The 24,323-nt window shown below is 40.6% G+C and overlaps 1 protein-coding gene across 11 annotated transcripts in view; it reads right to left on the bottom strand.

Annotated features, from left to right (window-relative positions):
• Positions 1–24,323, bottom strand: part of EYA1 (EYA transcriptional coactivator and phosphatase 1) — a 274,101-nt gene that overhangs the window by 73,282 nt on the left and 176,496 nt on the right. For 9 of the 11 annotated variants that reach the window (XM_019498677.2, XM_019498681.2, XM_014606895.3 and 6 more), the window contains 3 exons: positions 21,205–21,342; positions 13,664–13,746; positions 13,013–13,199 (listed from right to left, as the gene is read on the bottom strand). In XM_019498677.2, the coding sequence (XP_019354222.1) occupies positions 13,013–13,199; positions 13,664–13,746; positions 21,205–21,342 (408 nt within the window). The remainder of the gene's footprint in view (positions 1–13,012; positions 13,200–13,663; positions 13,747–21,204; positions 21,343–24,323) is intronic. The other 2 variants (XM_019498678.2, XM_014606896.3) reach the window with 1 other exon arrangement.

Here is a 24,323-nt window from a genome sequence, read left to right as displayed (position 1 = left end):
CTGTCCGGCCCCGCCTCCCAGCACCTAAAAAAAAAAGAAAAGCAAAATAAAAGCCCTGCACTCACCAGCTGTAGCAGGAGTTTTGGGGGCTCTGGGACCTCCTGGCAGAGCCCCCCCCCCCCGACTCCGCACCCTCATTGCCCACTCCCACCTGGCCCTGCCCCTGATGCCCTCCCCACCAGTCCAGAAATAAAAAACAAAACAAAAAAACCCCACACGCACCAGATGTAGCAGTGGTTGTGGGGGCTCAGGGCCACATGGCAGACCCCTTCTGCACAGCCCCCACTCTCTGATCTCCCCCACCCCCACCTGACCCCAGCATTATGGGAATTAAAAAAAAAGAAAGAAAAAAGAAGAAAAAAGCCCCATGGTGGTCACCAGCTCTGGTAGCGGAGATCAGGGCCTCTGAGGGTTCGTGGCAGAGCCCCCCCCCCCCACACACACACACACACACTCAGTGTGGGGCAGTGGAGGCATGGGCAACTTGTCCCTCTTGAGTCAGGGAGGCCCCCCAGTGGCTACTCATCCACCAGGGGGAGGTCCCCTCGTGGCCAATCCTGCCGACCTGCAAGTGGAACTTCCCAGTGCACCACTGGCATTTTTGGGAGAGTGCTGGCATTCCCTGTCCGGTGCTCTCAGGGGAGGCACCAGTGCTCTCGTCTGCCCCCCCATCCCAGGAACGCTGGCTGACAGGAGGGTCATCAGCGCTTTCAGGGGGTGCACGTGCACCCCCTACGCATTCCCACTGAATTGGGGGCAGCAGGGATTGCCCCCACCCCCACCTGGCACCCACACAGCAGCTGCCCCATGGCGTGGGTATAGCACAGCTTGGCAGGGCACTGTGCACTGTCTGGGAGCTGGAACTGCTGAGACTGAGCAGTGCCAGGCTCCAACTGACACATGGGGCTGCCACAAGCCCTCAGAGGCCCTGATACCCTCTGCTAGAGCTGGTGAGCATAGGGCTTTTTTTTTGTTGCTTTTTTTCTTAAATTTCCAGGATGCTGGCGGTGGGGCTGTGTGTGTGTGTGTCGGGGGGGGGGGGGTTCTGCCACATGGCCCCAGAGCCCACACAGTCTCTGCTACAGCCAGTGAGTGTGGGACTTTAAAAAAATAAATAAATAAAAGACCCAGGAGGCTGGGCTGGGCAGGGGATGGAGCTGGGCGGGGCAGCCATGAGGACTTCTCCTGCAGCTCCCCACACCCAGGGAGAGGAAGGCACAGCCAGAGGATTCGCGGGAGAACCTGCAGCTGCCCAGCTGTGCCTACACCTCGCCCCTGGCTGATCTGAATCTCCGAATGAGCGCTGAATCTCCAATTCTGGTTTGGCCGAATCAAATGGGGACAGCGATTTGAATCACCGAATCACATCACTATCCTCTGAATTGGCCGAATCCAAATCAAATACTTCCCTATTTGCACAGGCCTAACACTCAGAATGCATGATAATCAAACTTTAGTTACCAAATTTTGAAAATTTGGATCACAGAGCCTAGCTGCCAAAGAGGCAAATCATTTTCATTTGGGTAAATACTGGTCATCTGAACTAAAATCATGAATATATGTCAATGAAAGTTCTTCCATATATGTGAAGATAAATGTAAATCATTAAACACTTGGACAGGCAATAGGGAATCCATGCTGCAATGAGGTCCTGTCCCTACATTGAAAACATACTGATCCAGCTTAATTTATTGAATAATAATAAATTATAACAAAAAAGGGTGGCCCAATTCTAGATCAGGATCATTTATGTCACCCTTTTACAGAAATAGGGCAAAAGTCATTTGTCTGATTGGGCCAGATCTTGAGCTTGTATAAATGCTCATTAACTTCAACTGTGTTACGTCACCTTCCATAAATTGGAGATACGTGCCTCTGACTTTTCATTTTAATAGACTGCTATTTTATCATGTTTATGTTCAAGCATGTTTAGTTTTATAATGTCCACCATCAAAACAAGGAAGAATATGTGGTATTTAGGAATATTGCTTTTAAAAATGTATGTTAACATTGTATGACTGGTTAATTTTCCACGTCTACCAGTGGACACATCTAGTTTTATATCTTACTGGTTCCTACCCTACGCTTCTTAAATCAAATTTCATAACTTGCTTCAGTTTCACATGAAGCATCTCTTCCACATCTTGTTTAACTTTAATAGGCCCAATGCTAATCTCTCTTCAATTAGTCTGAAAAACTCCTTAACCCAAGCTCTATTAAGTGTATATCTCTTTTTCCAAATCAGGCAATTCATTTTTTTCAAAAACAGTGGAGGACAAAATATGTTTCATTTTGTTTTCTGTAATTTATTTTAAAAGCAACAGCATATTGCAAGGTATGATACTGAAGTCTGTTTCTCCTATCAGGCATTGCAAAACATAATATTATTACAGTTTAACACACAATCTGTCATACATAATTGCTTACATGTTCTACTGTATCATTGCATACAGTTTCCATGGCACTCTGTCACATAGGACAGCTTCCCATCAGCATCTAGTGCATAAGAAATAGTTTGATTTGTGAGCAATGAATAGCAAAACAATCTCAATATTGTTTAACCATGATGGTCTTTCCAGTATGTGTGCTTTATTTTCTTCCTGCTTATATTGGTCAACCTTACTTTGCATATTGAGTAAAAACTAATTTGTATCATAGGTATTTTTCATAGTGTTAGCAACTAAATAATTGACAAGTAATTGCTGATTTCAATGGCAAGAGTGCTCAAGTGTAATCAATTTTCTAGAAATTTTGATTTTTTTTCCTGTGTCCTACTCTATTTCAACTGTTACTGCTGCTTGAATGTCATGTTGAAGGTCTCTGAGTTATATAAAAAAATACATCTGCTACTACTAGTATTGCTATTTATTCTGAACAGCTTTCTAAAAAATTACTAGTACTTATTCATATTAATCACTAACCTTACATACAATCTAATTCTGTCAGCCACCCTCCCCAGATGGAACTAGTTTAATTTAGTCAAAGTGTGTGCTATATATAGACATGTACACATTTTAATACAGAGTACCCCCAAATTAACATTTATCCAAAATAATTTATGCTTAAATACAAGTTAACTCCTCAATATAAATTGTAAATATCCGAACTCCTCAAGTAAAGACCATTTCTAAATATTTACATATTCAATTCCTGTACATCTTCCAACAAATTAATAAATGAAATACAGTTTCAATATGCCAATATTGCCTTACTTTAGATTATGTACATATTCAAACTCATTAGTTCTAGTTTACATAGCATAAGAAATATGCCAGTAAAAACAATGCAACAGATATATTGTACTATCGATGCATTTTGACTTTTTCAATGAAAACGAAACATTATTAAATTTAGACAAAACTCTTAGGAAACATAAATAGAGTAATGGAATAATAGCTGCACCACAAATCAGAAAAAAGAAAAGTTTGCTCTTAGTTTTGACAAAAGAATCAAAGTAATTGTGGGTAAAAGACTAATCCGATGCTTGCATATCCATTAATGCAGTCTGATATTATAATCAGGAAGCCTGTGCTCCTTCCCTTCTTCAGACCTAAATAGTCTTGGTCAAAAATAACTTCTAGGGATACAGGAAAAAAGTGTAGACAGTTTTTAACAGAGCAAACCATGTTGCATAATTCTGGCTTTTATGCAAGCAAAGGACAGGAACTGCCAAAGAGTGATCCATGTGAATGGTAGTCCATTTATCTCCAGCTACCTTATTTACCTGAATTCAAGGCAACTTCAAATTTAAGGTGACCTCCCTCCAATAATTAGATCCTATACATGTTATAAATTTATAATTTTCCATGTACAGAATCAGATTATTGGAGGGTCATCTACATGTGTGTATGCCCACCGCTCCTCCATCTATTAAAGCAGGGAAAGTAGCAACAGGGGGACAGGCAGAAGGGGAGAAAAGCAGCTTGAACTTTGCCTTTTGTCCTTCCCCCTGCGTCTTGATCCCTGCTGCCTGTCTCTCTCCACCTGCCCTACCCCTGTAGTGCCTGCATCTTCTACCACCTTCTTCTATCACTTGCCCCTCCTCCCCCTGATACTTGTGTCTCCTGGGTCTTGCCCCCATCTGCACCTGTCCCCTCCACCCCTCTCCAACACTGTATACCTTCAGTTGTGGCTACACCTCTAGCCCCACTCCAGCAGGGCAGCAGCAGCTGCAGCAGTTACAGGAGCAGAAGCTCTGGTCCTGTGGTTGGAGCCAGGGCAAGAGCTGCTACCACTGCCAGGAGCCAGATGGACTGGGGCCAGAGCCATAACTGAGGGCAAACAGGATGGAGGGTGTGGAGAGATAGCGGCAGGGAGCTGCCCCACGCTGTACTTGAATTTAAGATGAGGGGCTCCCCCGCAGGTTGAAGGGGGGGGGGGGGGAGAGACCCTTATCTTGGATGCAAGTAAATATAGTAGGTCTTATAGCTGCCAATGCCAAACACTTCAAAGAAAGGTGCAAGAAAGGCTAAGATGAGTTGATCCTATACACTGGAGAAGTTTCTTCTTCTTCTGGCCTCAAGATACCCTGGAGCAATGCGTTCTTTGGGTTAGTTACTAACTTCTTTTAACCAACTTTTAAATTAATCACTTTTAATTTAATTCAATGTTTGCTTATTACCAGAGATCCAGGTTTTCTGTTTGCCACAGAAAACTGCAGTAAAACCTGGATTTTCTCATTTAAAGTAGAAAAACCCAGATTTTCTCTTTCTAAGGAAAAAAACATAGGAAAAATTGGTTTCCCCTTGCAGGCTGGCACAGTTCCAGCCTGCAAGGGGCTGGAGGGAGAGGGGATCAGGTAGGGGACACCATGTGCAAGCATAGACATGCAGGTGACAGCCAGGCAGCATGACAACAGCTCCCTGCAGGTAAGTCAGAGGGGTGGGAATTGCGGCCCCCATAGTGAGGGGGGGAGAGAATTGGACAGGGCTGGGACTGCTGCCTAGCCAAGGTGGTGCATGGGGCTTGGGGCCCAGATTGTGTGGCCTGGGAGGGGAGCAGGATGAAACCACAGGTGGCTCATCTGGGGGGCAGTGGGGGGTCTGGCTCCCTGCCACTTCATGCACTTCTGGGGTGAGGTGGGGGGCATGTTTCCCCAGGATTTTTGCAAAGGCAGATGCAGACTGGTGGCTGTGGGCTTGGGGCTCCCTGTTCTGCTGCCTTCCCTTGGGGGCTTCAACAGCCCGGTAGGCAGGACCCAGTGCGGCAGGGCATAACATGGTGGGGAGGCTTGGTGCTGCTGCCGGGAGCCCTGCAACACCACCATAGTGAGGCACCCCTTGCCTGCCTAGCAGCAGCAGGGGTGGTGGTGCAGAGTTGCATTTCCCACTTCTGCTGGATGGGAAGTAGACATCTTGCCATGGTGACGTGGGGCTCCCGGATGTGGCACTAAACTTCCCCCCGCCACAACCTGCCCTGCTGTGCTGGGTCCTGCTTGCTGAGATATGGAGGCCCTATGGGGAGGGCAGCAGGGTAGATAGGACTGAGTCCAAAGCCACCAGCTCACAACCAGCTTCCCCCATGGGCTCCAGCTGTACCACCTGTAGAAGAGGGGGAGTCGGGCTCTGTGCTCTGCATCACTGCAACAGCCGCCACCTTCCACTGGTGGCAGCCAGGTTCAGGCACTGCTGGGGTCTTAGGGGGCTGTTGATCTGGGTCCCTGGCCCTGTAGCCCTGGCCCTCTGAGGGGGGTGGGGTGATGTGAGGGGCACCGGCAGGGCTGTGGGGCTATGGCTTGGGAGTGAGGGGCAATGCCATGGGCAGGGCACTGGCATATCAGGGCTGCTCAGTGCCACAAATGGGGGGCGGGGGGGAAGTGGCATATATATAGTGGCATTTCATTTTAATAATGGAAAAATGTGGATTTTGGGTCTTTCAATCAGAGAATTCACAATTTTTAAAATAGAGGAAACCAGGATACCTGCTTATTATCATAAAACAGAAGCACCTGGTATCCCCCATCCCCATGCATCATTATTGTATACAATGTTACAAATGCCTTTACGTATTTGTATTTTATATACATACATATACATTATATATATATATATATACACACACACACATATACACACACACATACTATATATATACACAGACACACACACGCACACACACACACACACGCATACTCTCTCTCTCTCTATACACACACACACACACATACATACTCTAGTCCATCCTATATTTTTTATTTCATTTTTTTATTTATGAAAAATTAAACAATTAAACACTAATATATACATAAATATACAGCTATACACTCTAACATATGTTTCTGTTCAGTTATTATGGAAAGACTTTTCCTATATCCATCTTTCGCTCTGCTTCACTCAAATATTTCTGATTTACTGTTATGAAATCTGATAAGGAGAAAAAGTAATAGCAGCTTTTTATTCTTCAGTATTGAATGTGGCATGGTACTCAAGAGAAAAAATAGTACAGTTCATAAAGGCAATACAATGAACCATGGCTGAGAAGAATTTTGTTGGCTAATTGCGTTTGTGTGCTTTGTTTTGTTATTTTTAAGTGTGTTATGTAAAGTTAATAAGCAATATAAAAACAACTTCCAGTGTATTTTGCATATGGTGTATATTAAGGAATCTAAAAATATTTAATACAGACCAATTTCGAGAAAAGTACTACTATTTCTTAATGAAAATGTGAATTAATAAATTATATGAGTTGCTTCAAATAAGAAAGGTAAAATATGAGTTGCTCACAATTGTTCTACGTTGTTTTAAATTACAAAGCTGTAGAAACGAAGAATACCTGCCTCAAACTATATAATGACAAATAAGAAAGAAAAAGAAGTTTCCACAAATATAGATGCATAACAAAAATTCATTACCTTCCCAAACTAACCCCTCTAAAGCTAAAATCTACTGTAAGCATTATAAGTTAAAATTTTTAAGATCAATTCTTCTTTTACTTTCTCTTGCTTTAGTAATGATTTGTTTTAAGCTTCTACGGTTCTGCTTAAACCTAGCAAAGTGTTGTTCACACTTCAGTAGTTTCAAAATATGCCTATCTATAAAAACTCAAATCTCACCACAGAAACAACTTAACAATCAATGTTACACTGATATCTCAAAGAAAAGCATTTTGCATTGTAAACCACAAGTTAGAAGGCTATCAGTGAAAATAATCAAACTATTTTTACATTCAATATTTAAAATAAGTAATGTGAGCTTTTCATCAAAGCATGCTCTTTGCTTTCAGTTAAATGGTAGTGTACATTCTGTTAATTCGGAAAGTAAATAACACAGTTTATTTACCTAGCTGAATCTGTGGGAGATAAAATCCACTACAGTATCCTTTCATAGTATGGAACCTGGCACATTACAGAATCTGGGTTTCATTTAACTAAAAATCTTCAAAGATGTGCAATCAGAAATGCTGATCCTGAACAGAATTTTAAACCTCCGAATACAAGACTTCTCAATTTGTATTCTTTTGTCTGTTTTTCCACACAATCTTCAAGCACACAAATTTTCAAAGCCAGGCCTCTTTCCGAGATAGAAAAGGAATGAAGACGTTCACTAAGCAAGTTTAGAGAGATCCCAACAGTTCCACACAAAGGCTTTAGGAAGATGGAGCAAATCTCTTGGATCATGGTGTGAAGGCTAACTAGATATCTATCTGGCAGGCTTTAATGAGTCAGATTCCATTCTGAAAAACCACAATTTCAATTGCTAAATGTACTTATTTACACTTTGGGATCTAAAAATGTATATAATAAATGAAAAAATAATTATTTTAAGATTTAAAATGGAACTCAGATCTTTCCATATATTCTTTAATGACTACTGTGCTACACTTACAGGCCCAGGCATCTCTGATGTTTACTAGGTATAGCTGGGGATTAAAATTGAAGTACTAAAAATCAAAGTTGTTAGCAGCTCCCTGATTATAGAATCAGTTCAATGTGGCTGTGGCAGATTTTACAACTGCAGAGGAAAAATGTATTACTGGAAAGTATGCCAATTGTAACTTTTGGGATGCAGTAGGCAGACTCCTTCCATTAACTCCATTGGAGGAGTGGGTATATGAGCCTCACATGTGAATTCCATGCCAGCAAGACACTCATTCCACACTGGGAAACAACTGGTGTTACAAAACGGCGGGACTAAAAGGAAGAATCCTTAACCTGATCCTGCTATTTGACAGAATGTTAAATACTGTCAACAAAAACGTTCCACTAGGTCTCCTCATGGTTAAGATTAGATGAATTTACTTGCCTTTGGTCCAGTTTTGTCTTTGCCAATTTACCCTATTTTGCTATGTACCTGTCCAGCCATCTACTTCTGTCTTCCAGATCCTTCCTAACCTCAGATTTTGTCACCTCTCGCTTAATTCCTTTCCATTGCTCTCATTCCATCACTTCTCCCTTGTTCCATGTTATTGAAGCAAGACTTACTTCTTTGTTTCTTTTCACTCCAGCTCCCCCTAATTCCATATTCAACATACAACAGAAACAAAAAGATGTTTCCATAAGTAATTAAGCCTATACTTGTGATTGTAACTCTTCTGCAAACATTTAATTTTACCCATGTGAGTAATTCTTTCACTTCTAAAGGCATTACTTGTGGGAGTAAAATTAAGCACCTATGTGTTTGCAAGACCAAGAGCTTGGACTGTGAGCTCTTCAGAACTGGGACCACACCTTTACAATGCTGTCTGGAGACCTTCAGGTACAAACAGACATATGGGGTACATGGATAACAAATGATACCGACATAAGCTGTTGTAACCTCTGCAAGTTTCTGTAGCAATACAAAGGTATCAAAGCCATTGCCAACTTTAGCCCCGTTTCCTTCAGTATTAAAGTTAGATATTTAACTAACCTGAACCACTTACAGTAGCGTGCAGTGAGATCTTAACAACTGATGTGTGCTCCCAAGAAGCAGCTCCCCATCTCCTTTTAAAATAGCTAAACAGTATATTTGTCTACCATCAGCCCTTGGAAATGATTTGAAAAATGAACCATATTTGAAAAACTATAGTTGAGGCTTTGCAACAAGCCCAGAATAAGGAAAATAAATTTGTACTGCTCTAAGAACAGACCAGGAAGTAGGCTGTGATGTGGCTCAGATTCATGCCAAAGGAGGGATCTTCACAGGATGGTACAAATTGGGCACATCTACACATGCAATTAATGTGCCTAAATTTTCTGTGCATAAAATTCAAGCATGTGAAGCTGCAGTCCCATTCACATCTGTACGTGTGCCTGTTGAGAGCATATTTACTCCTGATGGGAGTTCAGTCCATGGCTGCTCCTGCCCTGCTCTGTCTTCCTGCAGCAGCCAGAGGCAGCCCCAGGCCCTCCAGGGGGCTGGCAATGGGGGCTGGTCCCAATCTCCATGGGGCAGGGGGGAGCTGTCTCAGTTGTGTGGCATCTGCCTACTAGCCACATGGAGATTGGGATGCATTCCAATCTCTACATGGCTGGGAGAGGTGGGAAGCAGCTGCCTCCAACACATGGAAATCCAGACAAGACACAATTTCCATGTGGCTAGGACAGCTGTCCCTGCTACCAGGCAGCTGCTTCCCACCATGTGGAAATCGGCTTTCCCAACCACATGGACATCAGGACGGGTCCCGATCTCCATGAGGTGGGAAGCAGCTGCCTGGCACCCAGGATAGTCCTCCCAGCCATGTGGAGATCAGGAAGCATCCTGATCTCCATGTGGCTGGGAGGCAGCATCCCGTCCAGCTGAGACATCCTGCCTAGCTACCTGCTCTGGTGCCCTGCTGCCTAAAGTTGTCACAACCCAAAGTTGTGATTTGTTGTTTGTGTGTGCTTCGGCATCGCTAAATTATTTTTCCCGCTAAATTGCAGCCTCTTTGCACGGTAGAGCTCTCTGCTGCAGAGGAGAGCTCTGGTGCAACGAAGTATTTCCCTCCAGATTTGTAGCTTTCTTTGCATGGTACATTTCTTATTGCATTTGAGAAGTGCTCAGTGCAAAGAGTTCCCGCCATTTGTATTCAGATTCGCGCCACATTATTGGCCAATTCTGAGTAAAGGCACACATGGCGGCTAGCTATTGGCTTGCTAGCCGTACAAAAGGCTTGGGTGGTTTCCGCCCAAGCCGGAGAGAGAGGAAAACTGGAGAGAGAGAAAACTCGCCAGGAGGAGGAGACTTCGCGCGGTGCGAAGATCTCTAAGCGATGTGGACCCTTACGGACCCAACGCGCCTCTCTCAAGAAGGCAACAGAGGTCTAAATAGCCTTTGGCCTCTCCCTGTCGCCAAGCACAATCCTTGACGTATCCCTTTCCTATAAACCCAAGCCGGATCCGCGGAGCCTTAACAACTCTGTGGTAGAGGGAACCAAACCAAGCCTGCGGAGCTTTAATAACTCCGGGGAAGATTAGTACCGTACGAACCCACGGAGATTTAGCCACTCCGGAGGGAACCAAACCCACGGAGCCTTAACAACTCCGGGGGAACTGAATCCACGGAGCCTCAACAACTCCGGGGAAAAGAGCTAACTTGTCGTAATCCTTCAACGGGGATTCAAGCGAAGCTGTGCCTGGAAAGCTATCCAGCCTACACCACTACCATCTTTTGGTGTAAGTAAACAATCTTTTAATCAACCACTATGCGTCCGTAATCAATTCTAGTTCGCCGCGGTCTTCTCCGGCCCCGCGTGCCCGGGCTGCTGGCCACAGCCCGCGTGCGCAAAGACGGGCCCCGGCTCGCCCCCGGTCGGCCCGCACAAAAGTGACTGGGATCAATTTGCTCCCAGTCAGCATCTACACATGTGCATTGGTGCCTTAGTTTAATGCACCAATTTCTAGTACCTGTATATACAAGTACTAGAAAACGGTAGATTAGACTAATCTACTATGCAGTAATTGCTGTGAACATGTATTCAGTTAGGTTTTACTATGTATTAGATTAGTTTAATGTTCAGTAAAGAGTCTTGTGTAGACATACCCTCTGTGTCTATTCTATGCCATCTCAGCAGTACTAGGTGGCATAGAAACAAGGCTTTGTTCATGCTCTGCTCCTGCAAAGTGAGGGGATATCTGGCCTTGGAGATGCTGGTCTCCTTTCTGCACTGCAGTCTATGACAGAGGTAGCCAGCACAAGGAGTAAAGAAGTTATTTCAGACTTTTTATTCCTCTGTTCAGACAATTAGGATAAATAGCATACTTGTCCATAACTATTCAATTGAAAATACAAGGGTGAAGCTACTCCTTTCAATTTAACATATGTGAGAGTAGAACATTCTTGCAAGTGAAACAAGGATATGTACAAGTGGAGACATTATAGGGCTGGCAACAATTGACAAATCATAACTGTTTCTTTTTCTTTCTCTCTCTCTCTTTTTTACTACGGAATTGAGAAGTACATCTGCGACCTCTGGACTTTCTCCCTGACAAATTTTAAGTTTTTGCCATCTACTACCTACAGACACATTTGAGTTCTTAATACAATCACAGGCCTGGATTTGAACATGTGAAATAGAAGTGAACCAGAAAAGGGGGCTGGGTACAAAACACAAAGCATCCTGAGAGAAAGACAACTATACCAACTATTAGCATTTTGTACAAACCTTATACCACTTCAGATATTTCATCACTTCAAGGAGGGTTTCCCCAGATATTGTTCTTTATGTATTACAAATACCCTGCTCAAGACTTGTGGAGAAATGGCATCTGAAATAGCATTTAAATATTAAGCCATCCTTTGACTGATTCACAAATTCCCTCTTATTTTTCAACATACCTTTAAAAAGGAAAGCAACAAATATTTTGATTTTTCCAAAGAAATTTTTCCAAAGAACAAAACGTGGTTTGCAAATTTAAATAAAAACTTGATAATGTAATTCTCTCAGAAGGTGATACAGAATATACATTTTGATAAAAATAATAACTTGAAACTACATTTGTTTATTTGAAGTAAGAGGAATTCACTGCTACTCGGCATCTTACTGAAAGGACAGCATTAAAAAGACCTAGAACACTGAGTGAAAATAGATGAATTCTGCTGACTTGGACACATGTTCACATGCATTATAAAGAAAGAGTCCCATGCACCTTCATTGATCATACCAGAAGACATAGAATGGCCTAAAGTTTCTTCAGCTATGCACTTTTGCACAAAACCGACAGAATGTTGGCAGATCATTTTAACAGATCACATTACAAAATCCATTGTGCATGTGCAAAGTACATTTTTTAAACTCTTACTACTTTGCCAAATCATAACTGTTTCTTTTTCTTTCTCTCTCTCTCTCTTTTTTACTATGGAATTGAGAAGTCCATCTGCGACCTCTGGACTTTATCCCTGACAAATTTCAAGTTTTTGCCATCTACAAACTACGGACACATTTGAGTGTTAAAAGAAATGTATTTACTAATGATGGGACAAGTTTGTTTTTTTAAATCCTTTGCATAAAAAACTGCATGCAAATCTGGCTGACACTTTAAAAAAATTCTCTTCAACTAGAAAAAAGAAGGCAAATTTCATCCAGAAAGGTAAAATGAGTAAGGGGAGGGGGAGACAATTTACATTTTTCCAAAAATAGAAATAATTGTGTGTTCTTAACTGTCTATTACAAGCAGTATTCTGTGCTCTGACTGTTATTTGCATAGTATAAAGGTAATTTTTCAAAGAGCACAGTTAGGCTAAATGCTGACCATCATCCCTGGTTTCTACTCAGTCTCTATTCAGGCAAAATTAACTACAATAGTATAAGTAAACAGAAAGCATAAGAGCTTCAGAAGTTGGCTCAGTGCAATGGCTACTTCATATCCCGTCATTGTTTAAAACAAATTATTAGTAGTATTGTAAATAAATAAAAGAAATCATGAAAACCTTAATTAAATATTCATTGTTTTGATTTTTCTTAGTGTCTATTCTATTGGAATCTGTGCAAGAGGTACAATACAGACAGGATTTTTAAAAATCCTCAAAAAAAAAGGCAAACCAAAAAACCCCCCAAAAAACCCTTTCAACTTTCAAAATGTGCCCCATTGGGATCATAAAATCCATGTAATTACCTGCGGCAGGATCTGTAACTGCTTGACTGGTGACGCCAGATGGTGGTTCTTGAAGCTGGTATGTTGCATTTGTGGAGGGTGTCGTTGGGCTGGAGTTACTGCTTGTCATATAATGTGAAGGATACGGTGAACTGTTATAATACTGTGCATACTGACCCTGGCCAAAACTGGGATAAGATGGATATTCCTACAGGACAAAAAAAGGCAACAGAGTGTTTTATCAAGCTTTTGCTACTTTTTAGTATACATTCCAAAATGTAAGTGCAAACACATGTCTGAGTTCCCCTGTCTTCTCTAGATGATTCATAGTAGAGGAGACAAACATGAAGTGGTAAAAGGAAACCTAAATATTACATACTTCAATTATATTGTCTTGAAAAAATAGAAGATTATTAGATAGATTGTTGCCACTGTACAAATAAACAAAAATATTCGTGCAGTTCTTTTATGGAAAAAAAGGCAGAAATACAATTCAGTAAAAACTTAAAAACTTGAAATACTGCTATCTTGAAATACTATCTTCTTAGCAAAAGCTACTGAAAAATGTCAACATATATTTTTTTAAAGGTAACAGAGGGGAATCATTATGTGACTTGTTTGCTTGAAATACAGTTTTGCCAAACTTTCATTTAATTATAATTACAAATTTACCTGCTGTGAACTATTAAATCCAGTTGAATTTGTGAGTGAATTATTTCCTGCATATATTCCTGATGATGTTGTAAAACTGCTACCTGAAATTGAATGAAAAATTATGTGAATTACTAAAACTTTGAAAATCATTCCCATCATAAGATGATATAAGAACGTGACACATTTGTAATATTTCCCATACGTCAAGCACTTTGGTTATCATCAATAGTGTAGTGTGTTAATACAGATAAAGTGATAATTCATTGTGTCTGTGCCCTATATTTCATTATACAATTATGTAAAAGAAAAACTGGTGTCATGGAACATTCTCAGGAAAGAATATAGAGCTCTCAGGCTTGATTTTCTATAATGCCCATCATGCTCAAGATACAAGATCCCAAGTATTTAACGATATGAAAATTTGACTTACTTTTTTCCTTAGATTTCCTAACACCTAAAACATCCAGTGAGGTCCTCAGGAATACTGGGTCTTAGCAAATCTGAGAATCAGCCTATATGGTACACTTAGTGACATTTTTCACCATGTTTTACAATTACAAAGAAAAACTAATCCCATGCTTTAAAGTAGAGGTATCTAATCATCCAGCTCTGTGGGCTGGATGAGGGGCATAAATCAGTTCATGGGCCGAACTGGGCCCACAGACTGGCCCCATGAGCCAGATCCAGCACGCAGACAGAGTGTGGTACAGGCACCACATGCAGCACATCCTGTGTGCCGCACTCAGGGACAGTCCAATGCGTGCTCTATATGGCTCAAAGGGCTGAAGCTGGTTTGAATGATGCATGCAGCCCCTAGGACCAGTGCAAGACACGTGCTGCATGAGACATACAAGACTGGTCTGAAACCCACAGGCAGCACTGTGGGATGACCATAGGGATGTGCAGGCCAAATCCACCACACAGGTCAAATCTTTGACACCACTCCTCTAAAGAGCTTACAAGCTTGTCCAATTGTGGAAACCATTATGATTCTCTAATTGATAATAAACGGCCTTGGGCAGTACACTTTTTTTTTTTTTTTTTTAGAAGGGGCTACTGGCTATGACACTTAACAGACACCACAAAATTGCATGGTTTATCAGCGGAGAGGCCAGACTGAATGACAATAGAGACCAAACTACTCCCTCTCCACAGAATGGACAGATGGGTCTCTCTCTAATGTCTGATCGGAGGTGCAGAGCTTCCAAAAGGGCAGCAACCCCCTTCCAGCTGCCCTGCCATCATTGGTTATACACCCAGGAGCAACATAGCTATGAAGTGAGACATATGGATGTAGAGAGTGAAACTGTGGGAGCTGCAGAAAGCTTGTCAAGTGACAGAACTCCTTCAGTTGTACTGAGGCTAGGGGAGTGAGTGTGCAGGGATAGCACGTATTAACATGTATTGTTTGTTTACAGCCTCCCCTTCTTTGGTTCAGTTTCCAGTAATAACAATTAAAGATAAACTGCAGCCCAGGGAAGATGCTGAGGGCTAATCAAAAGAGATAAGGTGAGAAATCAAAACAGATAAAAAGCACAGTGCATTTCTTTATTGCTCCCTGTCACGACCAAACAGAAGCCTCTAGATAAAGTGAGGTCAAGGCCACAGTGCCCTCAATCTTGTGAGTATTTTTAGTGCAGTAGATTGAGCCACCTGTAATGCTGTGACTTAAGTAGGAGAGAAACCGCACCAGGATAGCCAGGTTTTGATTAAAGAGACAATCTAAAATAAAAATAGTTTTAAAGTTCTTCAAAGTTATTCCAGGCTTCAGAAATCCACACCATTCACACATCCTAAACTTATATTAATTTCAAGAAATATGGTGTGCAATGCTTAGCACATCCTTTAAGGCTCATACATTTACTATACCCTCCTTTTCTCTCTATTTTTAAAGCGTGTCAGCAATAATGCAAGTCTTACAAATCCTGGGGTAAAAATATATTAAAGTAACAGAATTATGGAAGTTACTAAAACGTGTATGCCTCATAGCTGCCAAAGGCCTTGGGGGTGGGAGCAGCAGTGAGTGCAGGGTCTGTCCTATAGTATCATGAATGAAAGGATTATTTAAACTTGATGCAAGAGAGAGTAACCACAAAAAACATTTAGAGTGACTCTTATACACCTCTGTAACTTGCCACTGTCACTGCTGGGACTGTGCAGTTGTTGATAGATGCTCATAATCCTGGGAGATAAATCAGACTGCCTCAGCAGAAGAGGCTGTATCCAAATTTAGCAAAGCATACAAATAAATGGAACTAATGAGAAAAAATAGCAGGGTTTAAATTTAATTTTAAATAGGCAGATGGACACTACTTTTTATGTTATCACTAGTGATAGAGCCAGTGCCCAGGGGTATAATATTTTCAAGAGATGAAGTCTTATAAATACTTTTATTGCCATGAATGTCACAGTTAGAGAAAATAAGTTAATATGGATCTGTTTGGTTTCTTAACATTTCCAGTGTTGCAGAAGTAATGTATGTGCATTATAGGTATGTTACATGAACTATTCTACAGCCTCTTATATTTCAATAGTTCTGTTTGGAGGCTAGTGCATTATCTTTTCACAATATGCACTGACAGATAATTTACAAGAGCAAATGAAAAAAGTAATTACACCCCAGACAACTTATCACTAAAAAATAAAGAAAACCCTTCTCTCTTTCATCTTATGGTCAGCACTGGCTCCTACAGAGGAGGGGTGGGGGTCTCACAGACCGTAACAAACATGAAACAGGTTTCTCAGAAACTGCTGTGTGGGCCACCCAGGGCTACTGGCCTAGAGTTGTTTTAAAAATACATCAATTTTGCCACATTTTTTAATCAGTTGTGCCCTGGCAAAGAGCCTGTTGTTCCTGAATTAGCTGAACAAACACAAAAATGTGAAACTATGAAATGTACAGGCTTACTGCACCAAGTTGCCCAACTATGTAAAGTTAAATGTGATAAAAGCTGTAAATTGCAGGTCAAAGGTCTCTTTTGCAGAGAACAAGGACCCACATTAAAGCTCGGAATCTCAGTCAGCGTACGAAGAATGCTGGAACCTGCTGGGACTAGTATGCAGCTCCCATGTGCAAAACTTTTTCTCCAGTACTTCTACAACAGGCAGGATGCTGTCCTCCCCTGTGTATTTTCTACAGAAGTCCATTTGCTTTCCTTGATCAGACTCTTTGCCATGGGCTATGTCTATCATCAGGGCACAATATATGTGGCAGAAGTTAGAGCAGCTCTCTGGGGAAAAGCCTATGAAGGCCAGATGGGCTATTTAAACCTAAGGTTTCTTATTTTTGCTTACACTGTTTAAAAATCCTTGGCAAACCCTCCCTAGTTGTCTTAGTAACTGCTTAGCCATCCAGTGCAACATTTTTAAACTGTATAATAACTGCATACCTTAACATTTACTTTTTATGGCTAAATTCCCAAATCCATTAGTTAGTATATTCTGAATCATAACAACCTGCAAAACTAAAGCAACAGCAGTGCTAAATGCAGGTTAATACCACTGAAGCTGAATGATACACGAATGCAAACTACTTCTGAGCTCTTCTCATAACTATGTGCAGAAAAGGAACATAGCTTTTAAAACTGAAAATAAGTAGGTTGCAAAGTAGGGTTCATTTCGCTGCCTTTTATCCCCTTATGTTCTTCCACACTTCCCTTCTCCTCCTTAGGTCCCCTCGTCTCTCTCTATTCCGACTGACCACTCCACAAAACCCTGGCACCAATGCAGAAATTGTTGGCCTAACTGCAACCTTCCCTTATGTCAGTGGCCTCCTGACACCCATGACACTGCTTATATTAATAATAGCTAAAGCATCATTACTCATAAAATAAAGGAGAGGGGAAGAGGGAGGACAAAACCACAGTAGTTTTCCCTCTCTATATAGAAATTTAAAAAAATTAGAAGCCCAAGAACCAAATATCATCTCTGTACAGACAAACAGCAATTTGCCTTATGACTTTTAGTCTGGTAGCTTTTCCCTTAGCTATTTTTCAGTTTCTAGTTATTCTGTAATGCTAATAGTAGCAGAATGGCATTGTTTAACTGGCTGATATAGGACATCTAAGTTTTAGGGTGACTAGTCCCTCCTTGTGGGAAGTGAAGCACAGTGGGCTCCACACTATTTAAACTGAACAGAATCCCAGGGCATCTTTACATGTGCTCTAGGGAGGGGTGGTGGTGCTTTAATTAGAGTAGCTGCAAGAGCCACTCTAATTAAAGCTCTGCAAACCACATGTATTCAGCGTCCCAAGCCTGAAAATGGTGGCAAGAACGCTTTAAAACTCATTTGATGAGCTTTAGTTAAAGTGCCCCCACTGCCATTTTGAAGTGCAGGGATGCTGAATACATGTGACTCGGAGGCTGCTGAAGTGTGCTAATTAGCATGCATTGGAGCAGACGCCTGGTATGTATACTGGTGCCCATTATGGTGGTGGGTTGGAAGAGGTGCAAGTGCAACAACTGCTGAGTTATCTGCACCTCCCCTTTGTGCAGAGGGGGAAGCCAGAATGGTCTCAAAAGCACTGACTTGCAGAGCTTGTTATGAACCAGGGATGAGATATGTTATCTTGAGCTGGTGGCTTGAAAGCCACATAGAGACAATGGAGCAGAGCAGCAGTTTTATTCCAATGTCTATGGAAAGCCTGCATTGTATTATGCACTCCCATGGGTAATAGGAAGGGGAAAACAAATCCACTCCTCTTCTGAAGGTCCTCTGCACAAGTGGAGAAGCTGAATTAAAGCCTAAAAAGAACAGTTTATACAATGAAGCCTTTCAATTTCCAGAGTTAAAACTAAGGGGAAATAAGGATGTCTGCTTATTTTTAGGATCTATTAAGCCAGAATAAAAAAATTAAACCAGGTTAAGGTTGTTTTGAAATACAAAGCTAGCCCAATTAAAAGACACATGAGAAAGAAAATGGCAGGAAACATGGCACAGAAATAGTCCTGCAAAACATTAACTACACAAAAGAACTGGCTAAAGAGATGTCGTTTTCCCTCCTGACCCTCCCATAACTCGATTAACATTTCATTTGGATGATCCTCTACATCTCCAGTTCAGTTTTCTTTGGGGATCCCAATGGGCTTCACTCCTGATGCCCTCTTTTCCTTCTACACATGGGAGCTGCAAAATGTTATTTGCAACCATGACTTAACTGCTGTCTATGCCACTGACTTAGATCTATGAGTCTCCTAGCTCTGACTCATCACCATCTATCCAAATCCAAAATATCAGCATGTCTCATTGCCTGTGGTTGTTTAGTTCTCAGCCTAAGGTCAACATGGGCAAAAGAGCCCCTCATCTGGAAAAGCATTCTTTGCTCTCAGTCACTTGCAACAATACCACGATCCGTCCTAACAGTGAAGCTCATAACTCAGACACCATCTTTGTCTCAGCTTTTTTCTAAATCTTCCACACAGTTCTTCAATTTTGCTGCTGCTTCTTGCACAATGATTTTAGGATCTGATATTTCCTCTCTGCCCATACAATTTAAAATATTGATTTCAATTTAAAGTCATATGTTTTCCTCTTATGGCTACTGCAATCAACTTTTTTGACCTTGATGAATCCCATATTGTCCCACTGATGTCCATTAAAAAGCTGCTGCAAAAATCTTATTCTTGGCCCAACACTATCATCATTATGTTTTCTCTCTCTCTCTCTCTCTACCTCTGTCTACTTTTTCCCCTTTTACTGAATCAAATACAAGTAACTTCACTTTCAAGGCCCTTTATGGACTAATTCCACACTGCATGTCATTTCCTACATATCATACTATTGTGATACTAATTCCCACCTTTTTTCCACCAATGATGCCAACCTTCACCCTGAAATCCATCATTAAAACTTCTTTTTGTTGTTGATTTTATAAAACTTGAAAACCATTAGGCACCTGCTATGTTGTGACCATTATTTATTATATTAACTAACATCATCCCCTTGTTGCATTGTAACCTCCCAGTCCATTTCTAATACCTTATCTTTGACTATAAGGCTCAGATTGTCTCTAAAGTGACCAAAAATTCTAGCCACTTGCCACACATTTTCTATCAAGCCTTGGGGGAACAATCTTATTCTATTTTTAATATGTCTATGACTCCCATTCCCTCAATGGGCCCAGTGTGCCCATAAAGAGCAATCCTACTCTGCCATGGGTATGGACGGCTCTCTCACACTGGACACAGGCAGCAGACGTCCATTCGGATGGTCACATTCTGTCCAGGGACACAACGTTCTTCTCCTCTCAGTGGGGCAGATTTAAAGGGTTCTGTCATATTGATATCCAGCTTGATTCAAATTACTAGGAGGGGAGGTGCACTGCTGGGATCCAGCTCACTCACAGGAGATACCTTCAAGTGTGCCTGGCAGACTGCAACATTGACTTCAATGTAAAGTAAAAGGTGAGAGGACAAGGAGAATGTGGTTGAGCTAGTTCCCAATATTTGCCCAGTTGCTTAGTGGTTAAGACATTTACCCAGCAAGTGAAAGACCTGGATTCATGTTTTCCTCTCCTGCCTCATTATCTTGAGGGGGTATGAGCCCACAGTTTCTACTTCCTGGGACACTCCTCTCCACAATACTGAAGCTATTCAGCACATACAGTTCAAGAGGTAAAAGAGGTCTCACTCCTCCTTGGGTCTGAGCAAAAGATTGGATTAATAAGCCCTAAAAGCTGCCAAACCTAAGTGAAGTCTCATCCTGTTAATCTATTAATGATCATCTGCTCCAGGACATCTGACTGACTATCAGTTATATGCATAATTTATAACAGGCCCACAAAACTCATGCCGAAATTTAAAAAAAAAGGTCTTATTTTTGGTTCCCTGACTTGAGACTCTCTGACCATTATCTTCAGCTTTGCAAACATGAGTGCTCATCAAAATCAGGCCCAAAACTTTAAATTGGGCACCTGAGTCTAGAGGCCACTTATGAAAACTCTGTCTCTTAGAATGGTCAGATTCCGTAAACACATTTGGCTGTTTAATAACAGAGAGATGATATGCATGAAGAAAATTGCTCTTCAAGTGATGTTTAAAATAAATTAGTGAATTTAGGGGGAAAAAAATTGATAAAAATAGTAAGCACTTATACCAGCAAAATACTCTACAGTTATTAACTAATGATCTATGTCATCTCTAGTAGATTAAGTTTTTTTAATCCGTCTTTCACAGATGAAGAAAGCAGTTTCAGGTCTCAGTTATATTTTTATTCTTCATATGTTTATAATCATGGCAAGTTCCTAGTCTTAGACCTTGCTCCAGCCTTAAAGCATATTACTTCACAATTTGTAACAATATTGTTATTTACAGATATTGTCTTAAGTGTAGCTCCACTAGAAAAAAAGCGAAATTAAAATGCTAATTAAATAAAAACTAATAAGATCTTCAAAAGTTCTTATCGTATTAAAGTCAGCGGAAGTTAGCTTTTACTGTAATGGGAGCAGAATACCAAACACTTCTAAAAATAAGAAACGAAATTGCTATTTGTTTTATTTTACAGAGAAAATATTAATAATAACTATAATGCAATAGTCATGGGAATACATTTCCATACTAACCTTGCATTTGGTAGCTATATGGAGCCTGTCCTGGTTGAGGTGTGCTAAAGCTTGTACCGTAGCTTAGAAAGCCTGTCTGTCCAGGTGACTGTGATTGTGATAATCCGCCTTCTGTCTTGATGCCTGCCCACAATGTACCTAAATCAGTTAGTGGACAGCAAATCTATTTGTTCATATTCAAACAATGATGGAAAATAAATCACATAAGCGACAGTGCTTTAAACGTATGTCCAGTACATGCATTACAACGATCATTCTAGATATGTACCTGGTGGATGTTATAAGGTATGTCTAAATGCACATAAAATGTGAGAGTTTTAGTTCAATACTGATTATTAAAAATGAAAAATAATAAGAGAAACATATATTTAGGAAGTTGCGCTTTCCAGAAAGGCACATATTTTTGTATTATTTTCCTGCAACACTCTCAGAAGTTAACTTTTCTATAGTTCTCGGAAACTGAGCAGAAGGCAGAAACTTTCTTCTATAGATGTAACAATCTTCCCCTTTTTAATAACATCACAGTTGAGATTTGCATTGGCTAACATTTATGACTTAAGCAGCAACAGTCCTGCATTTAGATTATATAGCTCCAAATTCTACAGAATGCATGCATTTCCCTTATAACAGGTAAGATGGCCTATTAGCAAAAATGTTATATGCATTAAAGTAATATTCTATAAATTATATACCATGTTTAACCAATACATCAAAATAGCTATAATGGACACTAAATATGTCTTAGACAACCTCTCAAGCTAAAGGGGAATACAGCACTATCATTAATCTGCACTAATGACAAGAAAATCCATTACAAAACCTGTTCTAATTTACAAAATTCGGTAAAGGGCTAATCCATAGCCCACTGAAATCAATAGAAAGACTCCCATCAACTTCCATGGGCTTTGGATGAAGTCTTAAATGACTAAGCAATGAAATATCTGTGAATGAAATATCAATTAAATGTGCATTATTTGAACACTAATTTAATTTTAATGTTTAGTGATATTTCATAATGTGCTAACTTTTTTAAGTAGTCTTAGAAATAGAATCATAATATATTTCAAAGAAGAACTTAGAATTCATTACAACATTTTATGATCACCTCTTTGTTCAGAAACCACCATTATTTGGGGTACATTATAAACATATGGGCTAGTAACATTCTGTTGTAAATGATTATAGCATAAATTTATTTACTTCCTGGATCACATTTTAAAAATTGGATTCCTGTGCAGTATGAAAGGGAGGGAAGTGCAAAAAGTTATTGCACTTGTAAAACATACAAGCATATGCTCCAAATATCTTTTGTGACTGCATATTTTTCATGCATAGTTTTGAAACATGTAAAACTGTGGCCCTGATTTTTTTGTTTCATAACTACTGCTGCCATGTCTGATAATTGTCAAAGCAATTGTACTTAAATAAACTGTTCTGTTTACTCTCTCTCTCTTTCCTTTTCTAGCTCATCCTGTACTTAAATCCTAATGATAAACCTGACATTTGGACCCACTATGAAATTCCTACTTTAAAATGTTTGTGTCAACTATGCCTGCTGCACTTAAATTGCTTAATTCAAAAGATCCTTGAAATACTCATTTTTTTTCAAAATTTGATTAAACTGAATTCAAATTTAGAAATCTCAGCTGTTCAAGCCTCACCCTCTTATTATATGGAGAAAGCATGTTTCCTAGATTGCATTTTTCCTAGAAGCATGAAGTTGGACAAAATTGATTGGATACAAAAAAGGATTTTCAAGAGGAAAATAGCACTGAGATCCAGCTTCCCATCTGACTATTCTGCTAGCCTTCAAGGAGTAGAGGGAGGAGCCTTTCATCTCCTGAGATCCAACACCTCTGTCTGCTCTACTTCACTGCATTTTCACTTATCAGCTCATCATGCTCCCTTGCCTTCTCTTTTTCTCTGAACTAGCTCAAACATGAGCAAAATGTATGTGGGTCTGGGAAGCACGGAGGCTGAAAAGGAGCATGAAGACATTACCAAGATCAAAAGGGAAGAGAGTAAATGAAGCCTTTTCATGATATCAGTGGGTAGGAGTGGGGGGGACCTCCAGAAATGAAAAACTCCACTTGCCAGCCCTCTCAGCAGCTTTGCACATGATGTACCATGGGCAAGTGCTTGCTAGGTCTAAAATGAGCCATTATTAGAGGAAAAGCTATTTGGGGCACTCCTGTCATGGTCTCAACATGACTTCTAGTTTGGGACAGTGCCTGCAGAGCAGGTGTAGCATGGCTCAGTAATGCACTTCCAAGTGCTATGTGAGGTGGTATCTTCAGAGTGTTCAGTAAGTTCTAGAATCAAGAGGAAAGAAAAGAAAAAGATGAAACCTAAAAAGTACATTTTTCTCCTTTCATATTCTGCAGGCCATGTATCTGACATTCTGCTCTCCTTACATGTGTTGGAACCCCTAGGCATGGAGAGAAATAAAGAGAGTAGACCAAACAGGGATGTACCGTGCAGATGTGGAAGGAGATCTTGGCCTCTAAATATGGCTTCACCCTATTTGTATCATGCTAATGAGTAGTCCCATAGCTTGCAGTGTGACAGTTTATGTGACTATAGTCTATTTGAGAGGGGCTGAAGGATGTGCTTCAATGTAACCATGCATAAGAAAGCAACTCTCAATAACAGACAACACAGATGACAGGGGGGCAGCTGAAGTGGGGAGGTGAAATTCAGTCCCCACTGTAGTCACCTGGCATTTTGCTATTGGCTTAAGCAGAATCACGATTTCATCCAGCAAAGGAGAAAAAAGGAATAACCATATGCGTTTCCCAGGCTCCCATACATAGCCAAGGACAGGATCTCAGTAAGAGAAATTCATAAGAAAAAAAACCATTTGCACCAAAATATATTTTAATATATTATATACATATTAATGTATTAATTCTAAAATGTAATGTTTTAGATGTTTCAGAGGTGAAGAAAAGAGTTGAAACAGGTGTGTTAATTTTAGAGTCACACACTGGCAATATAGATCAACACGTAATCTATAGGGAAGACAGGTGAAAAAAGCAGTTGTAGTAGGTACAGTAATACTGCCAGCATATTAATGAAAATTACATTTTGCATAAATAAAGGAAAACCATAACAATACA

This window comes from Alligator mississippiensis, chromosome 3 (assembly GCF_030867095.1).
Source record: "Alligator mississippiensis isolate rAllMis1 chromosome 3, rAllMis1, whole genome shotgun sequence".
Taxonomy (NCBI): Eukaryota; Metazoa; Chordata; order Crocodylia; family Alligatoridae; genus Alligator; species Alligator mississippiensis.
This window is presented reverse-complemented; position numbering and strand designations above follow the sequence as displayed.